At 56.4% G+C, this 17,171-nt stretch overlaps 2 protein-coding genes across 7 annotated transcripts in view; one reads left to right on the top strand and one right to left on the bottom strand.

The window, feature by feature from the left end:
• Positions 1-1,017: 1,017 nt before the first annotated feature.
• On the top strand, positions 1,018-14,446 carry DEXI (Dexi homolog). 5 transcript variants are annotated; one of them, XM_081299090.1, is made up of 3 exons: positions 1,018-1,939; positions 13,319-13,412; positions 13,896-14,446. In XM_081299090.1, the coding sequence occupies exon 1, from the start codon at positions 1,516-1,518 to the stop codon at positions 1,801-1,803; it is 288 nt and encodes a 95-aa protein (XP_081155216.1). In that variant the 5' UTR covers positions 1,018-1,515; the 3' UTR covers positions 1,804-1,939; positions 13,319-13,412; positions 13,896-14,446. The 5 variants fall into 5 exon arrangements, with proteins under 5 accessions (XP_081155216.1, XP_081155215.1, XP_081155217.1 ...); XM_081299089.1 differs by lacking the exons at positions 13,319-13,412; positions 13,896-14,446 and adding exons at positions 5,515-5,575; positions 6,335-7,249; XM_081299091.1 differs by lacking the exons at positions 13,319-13,412; positions 13,896-14,446 and adding exons at positions 5,515-5,575; positions 6,855-7,249.
• A 115-nt stretch (positions 14,447-14,561) lies between these two features.
• CIITA (class II major histocompatibility complex transactivator) overlaps positions 14,562-17,171 on the bottom strand; it is a 40,878-nt gene continuing 38,268 nt past the window's right edge. Inside the window, exon 20 of one of the 2 annotated variants that reach the window (XM_081299060.1) lies at positions 14,562-14,693. The gene's annotated coding sequence lies outside the window, so the exon portion shown is untranslated. Of the gene's footprint in view, positions 14,694-16,382; positions 17,123-17,171 lie in introns of those variants that run through there. The other variant, XM_081299059.1, reaches the window with a different exon arrangement.

Genomic DNA, 17,171 nt, shown 5'->3' on the forward strand with positions numbered 1-17,171 from the left:
TGGAGAACACTGCAGGGCCAGTAGTTCGTCTGGAATTTTATGTAGAGGGAGTGAAAGAAAGTCATGGAGTAAAAAGAGCATGCTCTGGCCTCGAAACAAACGCACCCAGGGCCAGCAGCTTCAGGGTCTCTCCATTTCTCTTGGCCTGGTCTTCCTCGTCTGTAAAACAGGGCAACTGGTCTGAGTTCAATTAAGCAATATATGTAAAGCACCCATCTCGGTGTGGCTTAGATTTAAAGGTTCACCGAACTGCTTTGGAAGATGCTTTAGGCAAAATCAGTCTCAGGATGGCTGTAATCGGTTGCCTCTGAGCAGGGAAATGGGTGGGAGACTCACTTTTCTGTGTACTCACTAGTCGTTTGTTTAGCGAGTGCATTACTATTGTTTTTAAACAGTTTATAAAGTAAAAGGAAACAATAAGTACTGGCTGAAGGTTTGACCTCCTTGGGACTCTCCTCACCCAGGTGTTCCCAAAATCCTAAAATGAAGATCCCGGCTAGGCCAGGGGCAGATCTCCCTGCAGCAGAATTTGGAGAGGTGAGGGTGCACTGATTGAAAAAAACAAACAAACAAACAAAAAAACTCACACACACACACAAAACAAACAAACAAAAAACGCCTGCATGGTGGGACTGTTCGAGATCTGTGGAACTGATTCCCCACCCCACCGTCGCCTCCTTTAAAACTGAGTCCCCAGGGGGCGAGGCACCATACCCACGTCCAGCAAGGTGCAGAGAGAATCCGCGATTTATTGCAGCCTTTACAGTCTGGCGACACGTCCAGGTTTGGATTGTGTTCAGCCCCCTCCCTGTGACTCCTCGGACCCGCAGAGCCCAGCTCCTTTGAAAGCGGAGCACCGTCCCGACGCCGGAAAGCCGCTCCGAGGCGAGCGCCCGGAGGGGCGGGGCGAAGAGGTGCCCGCCCCCCGGCGGCTCGGGCCAATGAGCGCGGCCGCTGAGCGGGCCAATGAGCGCGGTCAAGCGGCCGCGCGCCAATGAGCGCCGGGCCGCTCGGGGGGGTGGTGCTCGGAGCGCGACCCCGGGAGCGACGCGGCGGCCGCAGCCCTGGGCGCTGGGCCTGCGGGGGCGCCGAGGGGGCTCAAGGAACGGCTGCGGCGCGCGCGAGAGTCGGCAGCCGGGACGGGCCCTCGACGCTGAGCCGCGGTGGGGGTCGCGCTGGCGCTCCGAGGGCCTGTGAGCACGAACGCCGCGCACCGAAGGAACCGGGCGGTCGCTGGCCACTTCGGGGGGCCCGGCCTCGCCGCCCGGCGGGTCCAGAGAGCCGGGTGGTCACTTCTGGAGGGTGCGGTGACCCTGTCCGGCACGTTTCCGGGATCCCGGCGCGTCCGCTCCGGCCGCCGCACGTTCCTGGAGGCCACCCGGGGTCCAGCGCCGCCTCGGTCGAGCCCCGGGGCGCCCCTGGATGGCTGAGCTGCCCCCTGGCCGGCCGCCCGGGCGCCGCAGCGGCTGAGGTCGCTGGGATCGCCCGGCCGCCGCCGCCCTCGCCGCCCCCTGCATGCCCGGCGCGCGGGTCGCAGCCCACCTGGACTCTCTGGGGCCCCTGGTGCCCTCCGTGCAGCCGCCGCTGCTGCCCTCTATGTTCTACGTGGGCCTGTTCTTCGTCAATGTGCTGATCCTCTACTACGCCTTCCTCATGGAGTACATCGTCCTCAACGTGGGCCTCGTCTTCCTGCCCGAGGACTTGGACCAGGCGCTCGTGGACCTCGGCGTGCTCTCCGACCCCGGCTCCGGCCTCTACGATACCGACTCGGAGCTCGACGTCTTCGATGGGTACTTGGAGTAGGGTGGACTACTCTTCCCCTCCCCTCCATGATCCGCAACCCTCGGCCGCGACCAGCCGCCCAGATCATGCCCTGGCTCCTGGTTGGGTGCGCTGTCTGGACCCGGATGGGACCCCAGGAGGAGCCCCTCCGAGGCCTGTAAGTGCCCTCGGGGTGAGGGTGGGTGGGGACAGGGAGGAGGCATTCCCAGGCTTCTGACTCCTCTGTCCACTTCCTTCAGCTCTAGCTGGATGTTAGGAATGGCTGGACGTCTCTTGGGCCCTCAATTGGGGCCAGAAAGCTTCCCCCAGGGCAAAGGAGAGCTGCTGAAGAGGGAGGGGACCCTAAGTTACCTTTTGGGTAGCTATGGAAGTTACCCCCAGAGCTTGAATGCTGTGGAAAGAGCCTTTGGACCCAAGTCCATCTGAAGCAGAGCTATCGCTCCTCCCCCCAGCCTCTGCCTGTCTTGATGATGACCTTGGCATTTGGGGGATTCTCACTAGTCCTGGGAGGATAGACTAGGGGTAGAGACCAAGGCACTGACCACCTTCCCACTGTGGCCCCTTGAGGGACTGGGTGGGGATTAAGTGCAGGGTCCCCCAGGCCAAGGCTGTGAGAAGAAACCTTCAGCAAAGGACTCTACTTCCTTTTGGCCTTGGGATTGCTGCTGTTTTGGAGTCAGGTTTCAGGGTGTCCCAGCTTGTCAGCTCTGCAGCTGAAATCTGCAGGGGCTGCCAGTTTTGCAGGCTGCCTTCACAGAGCAGGCAGGCTGGGGGTTGGTGCTGGAGCTGGCTTTGTCTGCAGTGTTCGCAGGTCCTCAAGGGACTCTTCAGGAACCACAGGATTGTTGCACTGAGGTGTTAAAAGTCCTGCCTCTGGGCTCAGCCAGGGAACTTTGAGCCCAGCCCATGTTGCATGTTAGAGGTAGAGAAATGAAGGTACAGGGAGGACTAAGACGGACCAAAATCACCCAACAAGGCAGCTGGAGTAGGGGGAGGGAAGGAGAGAAAGAGAGAACACACATGTGTACTAGGAAGGCTGTCAGGGTCCGTGGGTAGGGGCTGCCTCATGGGGCAGACAGGAACTCCTTGACTGAGTCCTGGGGCTAAATGATGCTGGAGTTCACCTGGGCACGGGGGTTGAGTGGCAGTGAGCAGGGGTGTTGAGATGTTGGGCAGGGGCTTCTTTTAGAAAGCAGACACTGGTGCCACTCACCCCAAGCAGGCAGTCTTCTCCTCTCCGGGGCTGCCTGTCTTTGCCAACAGGACCATAGTCAGGGTTTCTTATCACTTCCAGATGCCCAGCAGACTACCATGGGCTGGGTAACTTAACTTATTTATTCCTCACAGTTCTTATTAACGGCACTAAACCTGCTCCCAGGACTTCCCTCATGACTAACCCACCTCCCAAAGGCCCCATGTCCAAGTACCATCATATTGAGAACAGGGTCTCAACATAGGCACGTGGGAGAAAGCAAACATTGTTGTAGAGGGTGGGGCAGGACCTGCTGCAGCTGTGCCGGGAGCAGTGGGCTTACCTACGGGGTCCAGAGTGAGGTTTCTTTGAGGAAAACTTTAGTTGAGCTAATTGAGATCCTAGCAAGAGCCAAGTGCCAGATGGGGTGTGTGCCAGCTGCTCTGTATCTCCCCAGCCTGCCTGCCTGCCTTCCATCCGTTTTTTTATTGAACAAATGCTTACTGGTTCAGTACTGTGCCTGGGGAGTGAATGCAGTGAGCAAGACAGACTCAGCCCTGGCACGCCTGGCATTTGGTGAGGAAGACTAGCAAATATCCAGACAAGATAATGAGATTTTTTACAGAGCTCTGAGGACATGCAAGAAGGTTGTGAGCTTCCCTGTTGTGTTCACTGCTGTGTCTTTAGCACTTGCACCAGAGCCTGGCATCTGGTAGATACCCTGTGTAGACTGGTGAGGCTTAAGACTAGGGCCAGGCTGCTTTAGCTAGGGGGTCAGAGAAGTCCTCTCTGAAGAGATGATACATTTAAGCCAAGCCCTAAATCAATAGAAGGAGCCAGACTCAAAGATCCAGAAAGAGCAATCTAGACAGAGGAAACTGCAAATGCTAGGACACTGAGATGGGAAGAGTTGGGAAAGAGTTGGTTTATCCAGCAACTGAAAGACAGCACAGCTGGAGAGCAGCCCCAGAGAGGTCAGGGATGAGGAGCAGGGACCACACCACATCCTCCGAGACCTGGGACGCCACAGCCAAGAGCAGTGAACAGCCATTGGAAGGTTTTAGGCAGGGTAGTTTGTAAAGATGACTGTGGCAGCTGTGGGGAGAGTGGGCTGAAGGGTAGTGCCAGCAGGAAGCCAGCTGGGGGCTGGGAAGTAGGGACTGAGAATACCATCAGGTGAGCCTCCGGGGCCCAGTGTTCGAAATCTACTGAACATGGACCGTAAATCTACTGAACATGGACCGTAAACCCTATACTCCTGGTTTTAAGCTCTTTACATGTTCATTCATTTGGCCACTCAACAAACATTGACTGTGTTGTTCTTCTGCCAGGCTGAGTGCTAGACCCCCATGGTCCCAAAATGAATCCCTATCCCCAAGTCAAGAACTTGACTTTCATATAGTGTAATTTGGTGAAGAACATCTTATTTTATCTTCTTACCACATCAATAGAAACACTTCCGTTTCCAAATGAAAACATTGGCATATTCTGGACTGAAAACTGAAGCCCAAATGCTTTGACATATTTTGCAGCAAATGCTGTTTGAGCAGAAACAGCAGGAAGTGTCTCTCAGGGATACCCTTGCAAAGCTCTCGGAGTAACAGGGCTGACCCTGGGAAGTGGAGGTGTGGGGGGGAGAGGCTGGGAAACACCTTGGCCTGTGTTGGAAGCCACACTCAGGACTCCCCTCTTCCCATCCCCAAACCCAAACTGACCTGGGCCTCAGCTTGGGAAGCCCAGACCCAGGAGGGGCAGCCAGCCACGGGAAGGCCCTGTGGGAAAGCTGTGGAGGTCAAATGACTGAACTTATCTCTGGGCCCCTTTCCATAAGCAGAGGAACAGCAGGGGTCAGCTCTTCTGACACATGTTCCGCACCAGCCCAGCCAGGCAACGCCAAGGGCATGGGCCTGCCAGGAGGAGGGGCCGGGTGGATCTCAAGGTGGAAAGGGGTACCTACATTTGCTCCCTCCAAGTGTCTCTCTTTCTCTTACCTGTGTAGCCACATAATTCAGGCTCTCATCAATGTGCTGAGCACCTATTGGGGGAGGCAGCATTAGGGCCAAGGTTAAGAGCCAGCACCCTGGGTTCAGATCGCAGGCCTCGCTGTGGCATTGGGCATGCTATTTATCCCTGCCATGTTTCCATTTCCTCTTCTATAAAACAGGCATAATGAAAAGCTGTCTTATTGTGGGGATAAGTGCCTAGACCGCCTGTATGTAGTAAACAGTAAATTAACTGCTGCTATTGTTAATAGGAAGCTGTAATTAGAAGTAGGTACATATGGGCCCTTGTAGATGCATTTAAAGGGGTTTTAAACCTTACTTATGTGCATGACTGGATATTTACATCCCATAATGAGCAGAAGAGGACCGGCTGCCTGAGCCCAGGGAAGGTCCAGGAGTGGTCTACCCACACAGACCTCCACCACTGCCTTCCCACCCGGGACCCCTGGCGCTCTGGAGACTGGCTCTGCAGTTTTCCTAGAGGTTGATCACTGCCCAGCAGCATGAGCAGGTTATCAGAAGCTCGCTCTTTCCCAGGAGAAAGAGTGCTGCGGCTGGCCTTGGGGACCAGAAGATTCCTCCTGTCCCAGCAGCTCAAGTACAGAGGCGACTCAGCTCTATCGATTTGTCCTGGTTCCTAATGAAGGTGGTGGGTGCCTGCCAGCTCTCCTTGGGCACACGGGAGTGCTGGCGAGAGGGGACTAGGGAAAGCTGCCGCCAGAGTCTGCGTGGTGTGCTGCGGCTGGGGTTTGGAGCGGAGGGTAACCACCCTGGGGTCTGTAGTTTTTCAGGGCTTCCCAGGTTCCCATGTCTCTGGGGAGAGGGGGACACACACAACTGTCCCTTCCTGATCCACCAGCCCTCAGCCCTTGTGTGACCTGTGCTGTCAGCAGAATACCCTGGCTGGCCATGTCACTACCCAACTCAGAAGTTCACCCCTTCCATGGGGACCAGGCACTATCAGATTCAAGTCAAGGAGAATCCCACAGGCAGATCCAAGAAGCCAGGCCAGAGACTTCAGCTGTCACCCGGCAGGAAGACAGACATGGCGGCAGGGAGGGAGGCACAGTCCCGGCAAGGCCAACTCCAGCCCTGTTCTGACAGGAGGCTCACCCAGAAGAGCTGTGGCCACAGGGCAGGTCCATGCTGGCCACCCCTTTGGACAGGAGGAGGCTATCTCGGAACAACCGAGATGCCAGGGGCCTGGCTCCTCACGAGTGGAGAGTTCAGCCAGGCCTGCTCCACCCTCAGCCCTGAGTCTGTTTTGCTAAACCGTGAACAGGCAAGCTCTTGTCACCCATTTTTATTTCTGATTTTTCTGCCATTGTCCTTGGAACTTCTGAACGCATTTGGGAAGCCGTGACCACAAGGAAGGGACAGACCTCTTCATCCCCGTCTCGCAAGTCAAGGAGCTGAGGCCTAGAGGGGAAGCGAGCCACCCTGCTGCCCCGCACTGTCCCTGACACTGCCGCTCGGGGACCAGGAGGGCAGGCACAAACTCGGATTCTGCCAGGTCTCCCTCACTCGTGTGTACTCTTGATCCCTTTTTTCTTTAAAAACTTTATTTCAAAATAATTTCACACGTAAGCAAAGTTGCAAGAAGAACATAAAGACTCCCCACACTCTTCACCCAGAAGCTCCGGTTAACATTTGGCTGCTGCATACCACGCGCGCCTGCCTCCCCGTGCTGGTGTGTGTGTGTGTGTATGTCTAGTTATTTCTCTAAACCCTTTGGGAGTGTGTTTTGAATGTCATGCTCCTTTATCCCAAAATATTTCAGGGATACTGAGGGTTGAACCCAGGGCGCTCTCTCACTAGGCTCCATCCCTGGCCACCGCTCCGCAGCGTTCCTTAAATTTTACCATTTGTCCCAATAGGGCCCTTAAACAATGAAAGGTGGAGCTGGAGTCCAGGACCTCAGTGATCCCAGGTGACCTTGGCTCCACTCTGGGCCTCTGCAGTCTGGAACAGCTCGGTCTCCTGTCTTTCATTCGCCATCTGGCACGCTGGCTGCCTCCCTCCCTGTGGTTTGTCTGATGTTTGCTGGGACCCAGGTGCCTTCTTGGCGGAGTTCAGAAGTGGGCATGTCTCCCTCTGCTTCCTTTGGTGGCACTGCTGGCTGGCCTCTGGCTGCTCATGTGCATTTTGATCACTTGGCTAAGGTGGTGTTTGCCAAGTCTCCCAACTGTCAATTTACTGTTTCTCCCTTTATAATCTATGATTTAAGATGAATTACACTAGTTTTAGTGCTCTGTTTGTAAAAAAAAGAAAAGTCTACTTTTGTCTTTGTTTTATTTTTTGGTAGTGCAGGGGGTGGAGCTCAGTGTCCAAATATTATACCATTGATCCACACCTCCTGCCTATGTGGATTCATTTTTGAAAAATGTTTATTTCACTGTAAAGAGAAAACCATCATGACTTGGTGTCGGTAAAAAATAGGTGCCAAAGTCATTAACTTCTGGCCAAATATCCTGGCAGCTGTAGGCCTCGGGTCCGTGGCCTGTTCTCTGTTGAAAGGAAGGTGAGCAGCTATGAGGCAGCAGAGATGCCAACATCCGGCTGGCACTGTCTCGAAGGGATGATGAGGCTCAGCCGTGGTGCAGAGAGAGTGCTTGCTCACTGTGTGTGCCTGGTACTTAAGGCCATCCCCCTAAAATTGTTGCTTAGGGGCTTTGCTGTTGGGCACATCTCCCCAAGCCAAGTGATCTCTGAAGTGGGAATGATAGTTGAACATGCCTAAGGGCTTGTGCCAGTTCAGTGGGCAGGTGACCTGTGTTTAATTGGCACTCAATAAAGGATGCATTCAGCATTGATGTGTCAGCCCAGAGAGGGCTGCAGCCCAGGAAGCCTTCCCCCTTTCCTTGGGCACCCTTGCTTGTGGCCAGCATGGAGGAGGTGTGTTCAGGCTGCCTACAAAGCAGTACCCTGAGTGCCAAGTGCCCAAGTTCTTCACAGTTGTCCCAGGCCCCAAGCATGGCCTTGCGGGGCTGGGAGCTCCCTGTTGGGGAGGGCTTCATTCCTGGGATTCCTTCCTGGCCAAGGGCTTGGCTGGGTGGTTAAAAATAACCGCCCCTCCCACCTCTTGGTAGCTTCACCTGAGTCACCCTGAAGCTGCCTGGGCAGGGCTCATTAGCTCCATTACACAGGGAGGGAAACTGAGGCTTGGGGAGGTTCAGGCCTCGCCCCAGATGCCCAGCTATGAGGTGGCCGCGTTGGGCCTCCCAGATATTCAGCGCCAAGAGGTGACAGAGCAGAGCCTGCGGTGCCCCAACCCTCCTGGGAACCAGTGCTTTCCCCTTTTGACCAGCTCCACACCCAACGGGGCAGCCAAGGACCTGGAGCCAGAATTAGTGGTTTAATCCTTACTGTATTTTTAGCATTGCCTTCTGTTTACGACAGGTGATAGTGTTTTTTATCATAGTGACATAAAGGGGTTTTAAACTTGAGTTTAAAAACCCCTTGATTTTAAAGGGTTTAAACTTTAGTTTAAAAAAGATGTGCATTGCTGGACACAGTGGTGCACTCCTGTAATCAATCCCAGCAACTCAAGAGGCTGAAGATGTCAAGTTCAAAGACAGCCTCAGCAACTTTAAGGGCTGGGATGTAGCTCATTGATCAAGTATAAAGCACCCCTGGGTTCAATCCCCAGAATCCCCCCAGAAACTACATCGATTTAAAATTCAGGTTGAGCATCCCTGATCTGAAAACCTGAAATGCTCTGAAATCCAAAACTTTTTGAGCTTCAGCATGTTGCTACAAGTAGAGTATTCCTCCCCTGACTTGTGTGCAGTCAAAATGCAGGTGCACTAAAAATAGCCTTTAAGATTACCTTCAGACTATGTAACAGGCATAGGTGAAACCTAAAGGAATTACTTTGATTCCATCCCCAAGATAACTCATTTTGTTCATGAAAATATACCAGGATCTGAAATATGAAACACTCTAGTCCAGGCACTTGGGAGAGGGACACTCAAGCTGTGCTGTAATGTCCAGGTGATTCTTGGATTGACAGGCCTCGGGAAGGCTCCCAAGTCTTGGGCAGGCACCTCCTGGAGGCACTTTGTAGACCTAGGCCGATGAACTTGATAGCAAGCGTAGACATCAGAACCCAAGCTTGAGAAATGGCCCTGATTTATCCATGACACTGGCTTCCCCCAGGGACATGGACCCTTGCAGAGACAGACAGTCCTCCTTTTCCAGGCCCTTGCAGCTGCCAGGGAGATGGCCAGGTCCCAACCATGTCCTTGGCAGTGACATGAGGTGAAGGCCCTCTTGCTGCACTACCTACTCCCAGGATGGAGGCCCCAGATGGCCGCACAGCAGCAGAGACATGGCAGGTCATGTCTGGGTGATGCCTTCACAAACTAGGTTTGGTCATCCAGTAGGTGTACAGTGGTAGTCCTAGAAGTCAGGGTCTCCTAGCACTGAGAGGGCTCCCTGCCACTGTTGGGGATGAACCCAGGAAGGGGCTGGTGCCTTGTGTGTGCTTGATGACATGGGCATTGACCCCATTTCTAGATGAGAGAATGGACCAGAGAGATTGGGTGGCTTGCCTGCAGTCACACAGGAAGAGAGAGCCGGAAGTGGCCCAGACAAGCCTATTCCAGAGGAGCAGCTGGTGGGCAACAGAACTGCCCAGAAGAACCCCCACCAGCACGTTCAGAGCATCGCCCTCTGCACCCATAAGACACAAGAATAATTTCCTAACGTAGGCCTGGTCCTCATGTAGGAGTCCTTCAGACAGATCCAGCTCCCAGTGTCATCCTGACAGAGAAGAGCCGCGAGCCGCTCCCTCAGTCCAGCCCTGGGAAACGGCCTGCAATGATGTAATGGAAGAAACCAAAAGCCAGCGGCCGTGACTGTCTGTCTGCTCTAACAGGCATTTTCTCTCTGCGTTCCGACTATCAAGAGGGTGCCTGTGTCTCTCATGATCTCTGTACCTTCTCCTACTTGCTCTCCTCTGCTTTAGATCATCCAGCCTTGCCATCTCCCAGACGGTAGTGTCCAGGAGGTCCCCTCTGGTGGCCAGTCACCCGGTACTCCAGTATGATCAGAGAATCGGTGGGCCTTGACCCAGCAGACTAGTTCTGGAGTTAAAGGGAAGAAGGGAGGAACTGGGGATGGGACGGGGGAGCAAGAGGAGGGCGGGGGACACGAGAGAGACGGTGGAAAGGGACGGGCGTTCTCACCCCGTGCACACGTGTGATGGCACGACCACCGGTGTGGCCACAGAGAGCTCAAGTGCAGTCGCCAGGGGTGGAGAACTGCCTGGGACCCCACAGCTGCAGCTCCAGGCTGCTCTTCAGCTGCCACGGCTGGACCTCAAGTGCTGAGAGGATTTTGGGATCAGACCGGAAGTTTCTAAGTTTCTTTCTTTTTTTTTTTTTTTTGATACTGGGGACTGAACCCAGGGGTGCTCTATCACTGAGCTGCACCCTTCCCTTTTTATTTGTTTAATCTTTTTTGGTACCACATTGAGCCCAGGAGTGCTTACCCACTGAGACACACCCAGCCCTTTTTTAATATTTTGTTTAGAGGCAGGGTCTCGCTGGGTTACTTAGGGCCTCACTAAATTGCTGAGGCAGGCTCTGAACTCTCATGATCCTCCTGCCTCAGCCTCCCCAGCCACTGAGATTGTAGGCATGTGTCACTGTGCCCAGGCTGAAGGCCTTTTTATTGAGATAGGGTCTCTCTAAATTGCTGAGGCTGGCCTTGAACTTGCAAACCTCCTGAGTTGCTGGAGTTACAGGCGTGCTCCACCATGTCCAACACGTGGGAGTTTCAAACCCCAGCGCTGTCCCTTGCAAGCCATGTGGTCTTGCACACCTTTCTTCACCTCTGAGCCCCGTCCAAAATGCAGGTGACAGGCCCCCTGGCCTCACCTCCGAGGGTGTCTTGAGGAGTGAGCCAAGAGGATCAGAGCAGCTGCCCTCGCCAGGGAAAGGCCGAGAGCGCTTGGAGAGTGCCAGCCTCCACGGTGGTTGTCACTGGGGTTGCCAAGCTGCACTTGCAAGCCAGAGTAACCAGGGGGTTGATCTACCGCAGCCAAAGCGGGTGACAGGAAAGTCAGACTGTTCCCGGGACACCTCCAGCCACATGCACTGAAACCTAGGACCACGGATCACGTCACTCCTCAACTCTGTGTGATGTTAGGCACATCACCGCCCTCATCAGGCCCCTTTATTCTCAGCTGTGGAGGGGAACCAACTGGGGTCAGGGTCTCCCAGGCCTCCCGTGTCACTGTCATGTCCTCTGCGCTGGTGCCTGCACTATTATTACCTGGTGGTTCTAAGTCAGCTCTTTGTAGAGTGAAATAAGTATTTTGAAAACAGAAGAACTTTATGATACTACAAGACATGGAGACCTGGTCTCGTGATAACAGGCGACCGGCCAGTGGATACCGTGAGACGGAGGGGCATCGGGAGTCCCAGCCGCAGGCTGGGCAGGGCCTGCGCAGGCTGGAGGTGAGCTCCTATGACGTGTGCGGGGAGCCCCTGCCTGACCAGCAGCTGTCGGGGGCTGTGCCAGGATTCTGTTCACAGTCACGAGGCAAGGGGTGAGGCCTCACCCGTGGTTCTGTGTCTCCAGCACCTGGTCCACACGCCTGAAATGGGCTCTGGGACCACCTGGGCCTCAGGACTGACCACAGCGGGCTTCCAGGAGGGTGAATCCAAGTCATAACTGCTGCACCACCCCGCCCCTGCCAGGAGACCCCCAGGTTCCCCGGAGGGGAGGTGGAGCAGGTGGCCTCTGGCAGGACGGAGAGGAACCCCTGACACCGGATGGGGCCCGAGGGTGAAGGGCCTGCCCGGGTCAGCCGGAGCCAGGGAAGGCTGCTGAGCAGCGGCAGCCCGTGTTCTCAGCTGGCCTTTGGCAGAAGAGTCTAGCAGAGGATTCGTGAATCTTGGCCAATTTGGCCCCTGCCTCCTCCTCATCCCCACCTGCCCTGTTCCCACCCACAGGTGGCTCCCGACCTGCGGTGCCTCAGCTCCCCCGGGGTGCCCTTCACGGGCAGCTTATCCCCGAGCTGGCCTCATGTGCCCCTCGGCTCCTTCCTGTGGTCTCGCCTGCTGCCTGGGCTGCTGTCAGTCACCGCGTAGATTTTGCCCGTCACAGAGGAGGGCCACCTGTGCTCTTCACAGTGCTCACCTCCAGCTTCTGACCCAGGCCTGGCCCGCAGGGCGTCTGCCACTATGGAGTGCTTAAAGTCTCAAGCCGGGGTTTGGGGTGTTGCTCAGAGGTGGGGCATTTGCCAGCACCACCGAAAATTAAAGACACCGGTTCAAGCGGGACAAAGTCAGGGAGTCAGAACCAGGCTCCAACACTTCCGAGCCGTCTTTCAGCAAGTGTCTTACCCTTCGTTTCTCCACCTACCAAATGGCATAGTCCCTCACCCAGGAGGTGGACAGTGGGTGGAATGGAACGGCCATGTAACGCGCCATCTTGGCAAGCTCTCCCAGGCGCAGACTGAGATGACAGGGAAGAAAGTGCAGGTTATTTATCTGGGAGATGATCCCAGGTGGGAAGTGAGCCAGGAAAGGGAAGAGACCAGGAAGCGATGTCATTGAGTAGGTCACCCTGTGTCCTAGCTTGGTCTTACTCCAGAACTCGGGAACCAGAGTGAATGCAGAATGCGCCTCAGAGTTGGCCAGCCTCTGGTGAGGGAACCGGGGTGTGGATCCTGCACCTTGCAGGTCCTCCCCAGGGGAGGGCAGCCGTGGGAGACACTAGCTCTGGCAGCCTAGGGCCAAGCAGGCTCAGACAGGCGGGCGCTGGGCTGGCAGCCACCAGGCCTGGGTGCTGGGAGGGTGGGTGCAAGGAAGGGTGTGGGGCCGCCACAGGCGTCCGAGAAGAGCTCACCAAGCACTCGCTTCCTTCCCAGAGTCGCCACTGTGCAGGGCCAGCCCTGCCTCTGGCGTTGTCCAACTCTAGGCGGGTCACTGTGCTTCCGTGGGCCTCAGGGGTTCAGCCTGTGAAATGATGCTTAGTTCTCAGTGGAAGCGGTTCTGTCCCTACAGGTGACCCTTGGAAATGGGGTAGGGACATTTTTAGCCATCACAATAGCTGGAAGTGCTGTTGGCATTTAGTGGTCACAGACAAGGGATGCTAGTAAGCAAGCCATGTCCAGAAAGGGTCCCCTCACATCCAAGAACTGTCCTGCCCCACTGGCACAGTGGCACACACCTGGCTGAGCAGAAGGAGGATGAGTGTGAGGCCTGACTCAGCAACTTGGTGAAACCCTGTTACAAAATAAAAAGGCCTGGGATTCTAGCTCAGTGAGGAAGCACCCTGGGTCCAATCCCCAGACCCTAAAAAAAACGCCCTGGCCCGATGCCAGCAGAGCCCTGCTGAAGGACACACACTGCACGTGCAACCTGAGAGTTCTGATTCTGGAGGATGTCTGTCGCCAGAGGCCGAGAACCAGGGCAGGGCTGGTGAGAGCTCCAAGGAGGGGGGCTGGGAACCCCAGGTGCTGCAGAGTTGCTGGCACCGAGGGGGGGAAGGAAGGAGAGGGCCTGCCACAGGGCTGGGCCGAAGGGACGTGCCACGTCCTGGGAGGAAGAGCCAACTCTGGCCTCCACTGAGTGCCCTGGCTGTGGCCAAAGAGCCTTCCTGGAGGGCGCGCCCCAGCTTCCCGCAAGGTGGGAGAGCTGCCAAGCCCGCCCGCCCCAGGCCTGCTCCTCCCCGCAGCACTGCTCCCCCTCCCTCGCCTGGGTTCTCAGGGATTACGTGAACTCATCAGGAGTTTGTGATAAAGATTACTGTGAAATGACCCCAGCCCAGCCACGGGTTTCTGGTGATTCCCCGAATGGGAGGGCTGGAGGAGGCGTCCCTGCCCAGCCCAGCCTTGGAGGCCTGGCAGGTGGGCCAGTGGCAGGGCAGCGCCTCCTCGTGGCAAAGCCCCTTCTCCTCCTCAGGTCTGATCCCCTCGAAGCCTTCGTGCCAGCAAAGAGCTGCGTGACCCGCCCCAAGCGAGCAGAAGGAGACCGAGGAGGGCCAAGCCCGGGGGGCTCCCCGAAGACCTGAGCCGCAGCAGAGGACCTGGCCTTGGGATGGATGTTTACGGGACGCAGCCAGAGTCTGCCGCCCCGCGCCCACGCCTGGCGGCACCTGCTTCCCCGCCGCACCCCGGAGAGGGCACCTCCGGGCTCCTTCGATGCCAGTGGAGCCTTCAGCCATCTGGGTTTAGCCCGAGGCTGGTCTTGGATGCAGCGACTGTTTAGGGAGTGGCCCAGGAGCAGCAGCCCAGGAACCTGGGGACAGGGCAGGTTTGACGACTCCTTTCAAGTGGCTTGTTTTCCTTGAGTTGGCAGAACCGAGGCCTTGTGCTGGAGCAGGGCCACGATGCTCCTCTGGCCAGAAATATATTTTTGAAAATGTGGGTGGTGTGAATACTTGATTTCGATATACCTGTAAAAGCAATACTTAGGAGGCGCACTTATTTCCATTAAAAAATGTATGCAATTCATTTCCTTGGGGGCCTGTCTGGGTTTTGTTCTTGGAGATTTGGGAAAGGGGTCCTCCTGCAGAACCTGGGGTTCACAAAGGGCAGGAGGGTCGGGGTGCTGGGTGGGAGATCCAGCCGTGAGCATGGTGTTCCACGTGAACAGCAGAGTTGGGTCAGCTTGCAGCTTCCTGGAAGAGCAGCATAATTCTCTCCCATTTGCAGAGCACTTGGTGACTTTGAAAGGACTTTCACTCTGCAGGTGAGGAGGCTGCGGGAGGGAGAGTAAGCCCAGAGGACACAGCTGCAGCCCCCTGGTCCTCATGCAATTCAGGGAAGGAGGTGCAGAGGTGTCGGAAGAAGATGGCTGGGGCCAGGAGGCGGTGAGCACCCGAGGGACAGAGGCCTGGGAGAGGGGGGGCTGAGAAGGTCCGAGGCACGTGCAGCCATGCTGTCACACCAAAGCACCACCCCCACTGCTACTGGAGCTCAGGGGTTATCTCCAGCACACTGCACCCGTACCCCCAGAGAGATCCCCAGAGAAGTTGAGGGGCGAGTTGACATCTCAACTCCTTCCTTCATAGGATTGTGATGATGGCAGCATCACTCCACATCTGACACAGAGAGTCACATACCTCCCACACACACTTGGTTAGTACTAGGTATTGAACCACCGGACCCAGGGGCACCGATATCATGGAGCTACATCCCCAGCCCTTATTATTTATTTAATATTTACTTAGGTACCCAGGAGCCACACCTCCAGCCCATTGTATTTTATTTTATTTTGAGACAGGGGCTCGCTAAGTTACTGAGGCTGGCTTTGAACTTGCAATCTTCCCACCTCAGCCTCCTGAGCCACTGGGATTACAGGTGTGCGCCACCATGCCTGGTTAACATATTTACCTCTCGTGATGACTTCACGTCAATCATAAAACGTCCTCCCCTGAGCTGCTGCAGCCCCACACCAGGACGCCGGGGTTGGTAAGCAGAGCCCTGACGAGTGTGCAGTCCCCATTACCACTAGTCCAGCGATTTTGTGCATTGCACGGACCACCCAATCACACCTGCAGCCCTGTCCTGAGAGATGCAAAATTTGGCTAAAGTGTGAGACTCACCAGCGCGTGCAGCTTGAGCCCTCACTCACCCCTGCACGCTCAGTGTACAGTGTAGAGTGAGTCAAGCAAAGTTGTGCTGAGAAGGAGTCTCCATTTCACAGGCACCCTGCTGGGTGCAGAGTACAGTAGTGGACAAAGCGAGGGTCCCTCCCTTCTGGAGTCACCCCCTAGGACCAGAGCTGACAACAGAAATCAGTGCAGAAAAGGTAAAATAGTGATGGGATTGGAGGGGTCATGGGGCCTTCCTGGTGGCTTTGAGTCCTCAAGGACGAGGCGGGAATGAGACACAGCTGCCCCAGGGAGCTGTGCACTGGGCTCTTTCTTAATGTCTTCACCATTGGATTGTCCCACGACCCTGTGGAGAGGTGCTATGACTCTGCCCATCTTACAAACAGAGACCGAGGCACAGAGAAGTCCCTTGCACAAGAGGTCTGTGCTTCTGAGGGCTGTGCCTCCGTCCCTTTAGGTAGGAAGGGCTTAGCCTGGCACTTGGCACACAGTAATCAGAGTCACCAAGGTTTACCCAGGGCTTGCTGTGTCCTCGGCCCCGGCTGGCCCCACCCCCACTTGCTGGGAAGAGGAGCAGCATTTGGGAACCAGGCTGACCCTGTGGGCCTGGGGCTGGCCTGCTGCAGCTGAGCCATCAGCTTCCACTGCCACCAGGAGAAAGCAGATTGTCCCCGCGGAGCAGGCCACACCAGCGTGAGGAGCAGCAGGCCCACTGGCGGCTCTCCAGGTAGAGCGAGCTGGGGTCCCTTCTGGTGTCCCTGGGGACACCGCTCCCAGGGAGAGTGCAGGCTCTGGCGGGGCGGGGCGGGGCAGAGGAGCTCCCTTCTGTGGGGCAGACGGTGCCACAACCTTGCCCAACCCAGGAAAATGAGTTTCCCTGAATCTCAGGAAGCCGTAAAGACCAGGCAGGACGCTGGCGGGTGGGGTGGACGCTGGCCGGTGCTGTGGTGGGCAGGAGAGCAGCCCCTGTGCCGCTGGCTGGTGGCCAACATGAGGTGGCAGAGCCGTGCTCTGAACACCGCTGTCCTGGGACACTCTCTGCTCCCCTTCCCTGTCCTCTGCCACTGCCTCTGGGCTACCACCCTGCCGTCCAGCCACCAGCTATGAGGATGCCCAGACTAGCCCCATGGAGAGGGGAAGGGACCCTCAGGTCACCCCAGCTGATGCCACGGGGGACAGGTGAGCTGTCCCTGCCAAGTCCTTCCCGACCAACGGTGTGAGTGCCGACTGAAGCCGCTGTGGCTGGGGGTGACCAGACGGTGGATACCCAAATGGAAATCATGGTGTAAGCCCAAACCCTGGGCCAGCTGACGACCCGCGTGGGACTTTATCACGGAGTGGAAAGGACGACACAGGGGGAGGCAGAGGCAGGGCTCCAGGCGGCTCCCTCCCCTGAGTGTCTGGTTTGCTGTTCCGGGCTGAAGTCCAGAGTTCTGGCCGGGCCTAGCTCTGGCCTTGGCCAAAAGTCAGTGCAGCAGCGAGGACCACAGCTGCCATAGGCCTGCTCAGGTTGGGGGACTGGCAGGCTGGTGGCCTGCTGGTGTCTTCACGTGGTGAGTGGCCCATCGGTGCCCTGTTGGAGAGCAGCAGGGACACTAGGGGGGCCCCAAGGAGGCTGCCTC

The sequence above is a fragment of the Spermophilus citellus genome (assembly GCF_964194105.1).
Source record: "Spermophilus citellus genome assembly, chromosome: 6".
In the NCBI taxonomy this organism is placed as follows: Eukaryota; Metazoa; Chordata; class Mammalia; order Rodentia; family Sciuridae; genus Spermophilus; species Spermophilus citellus.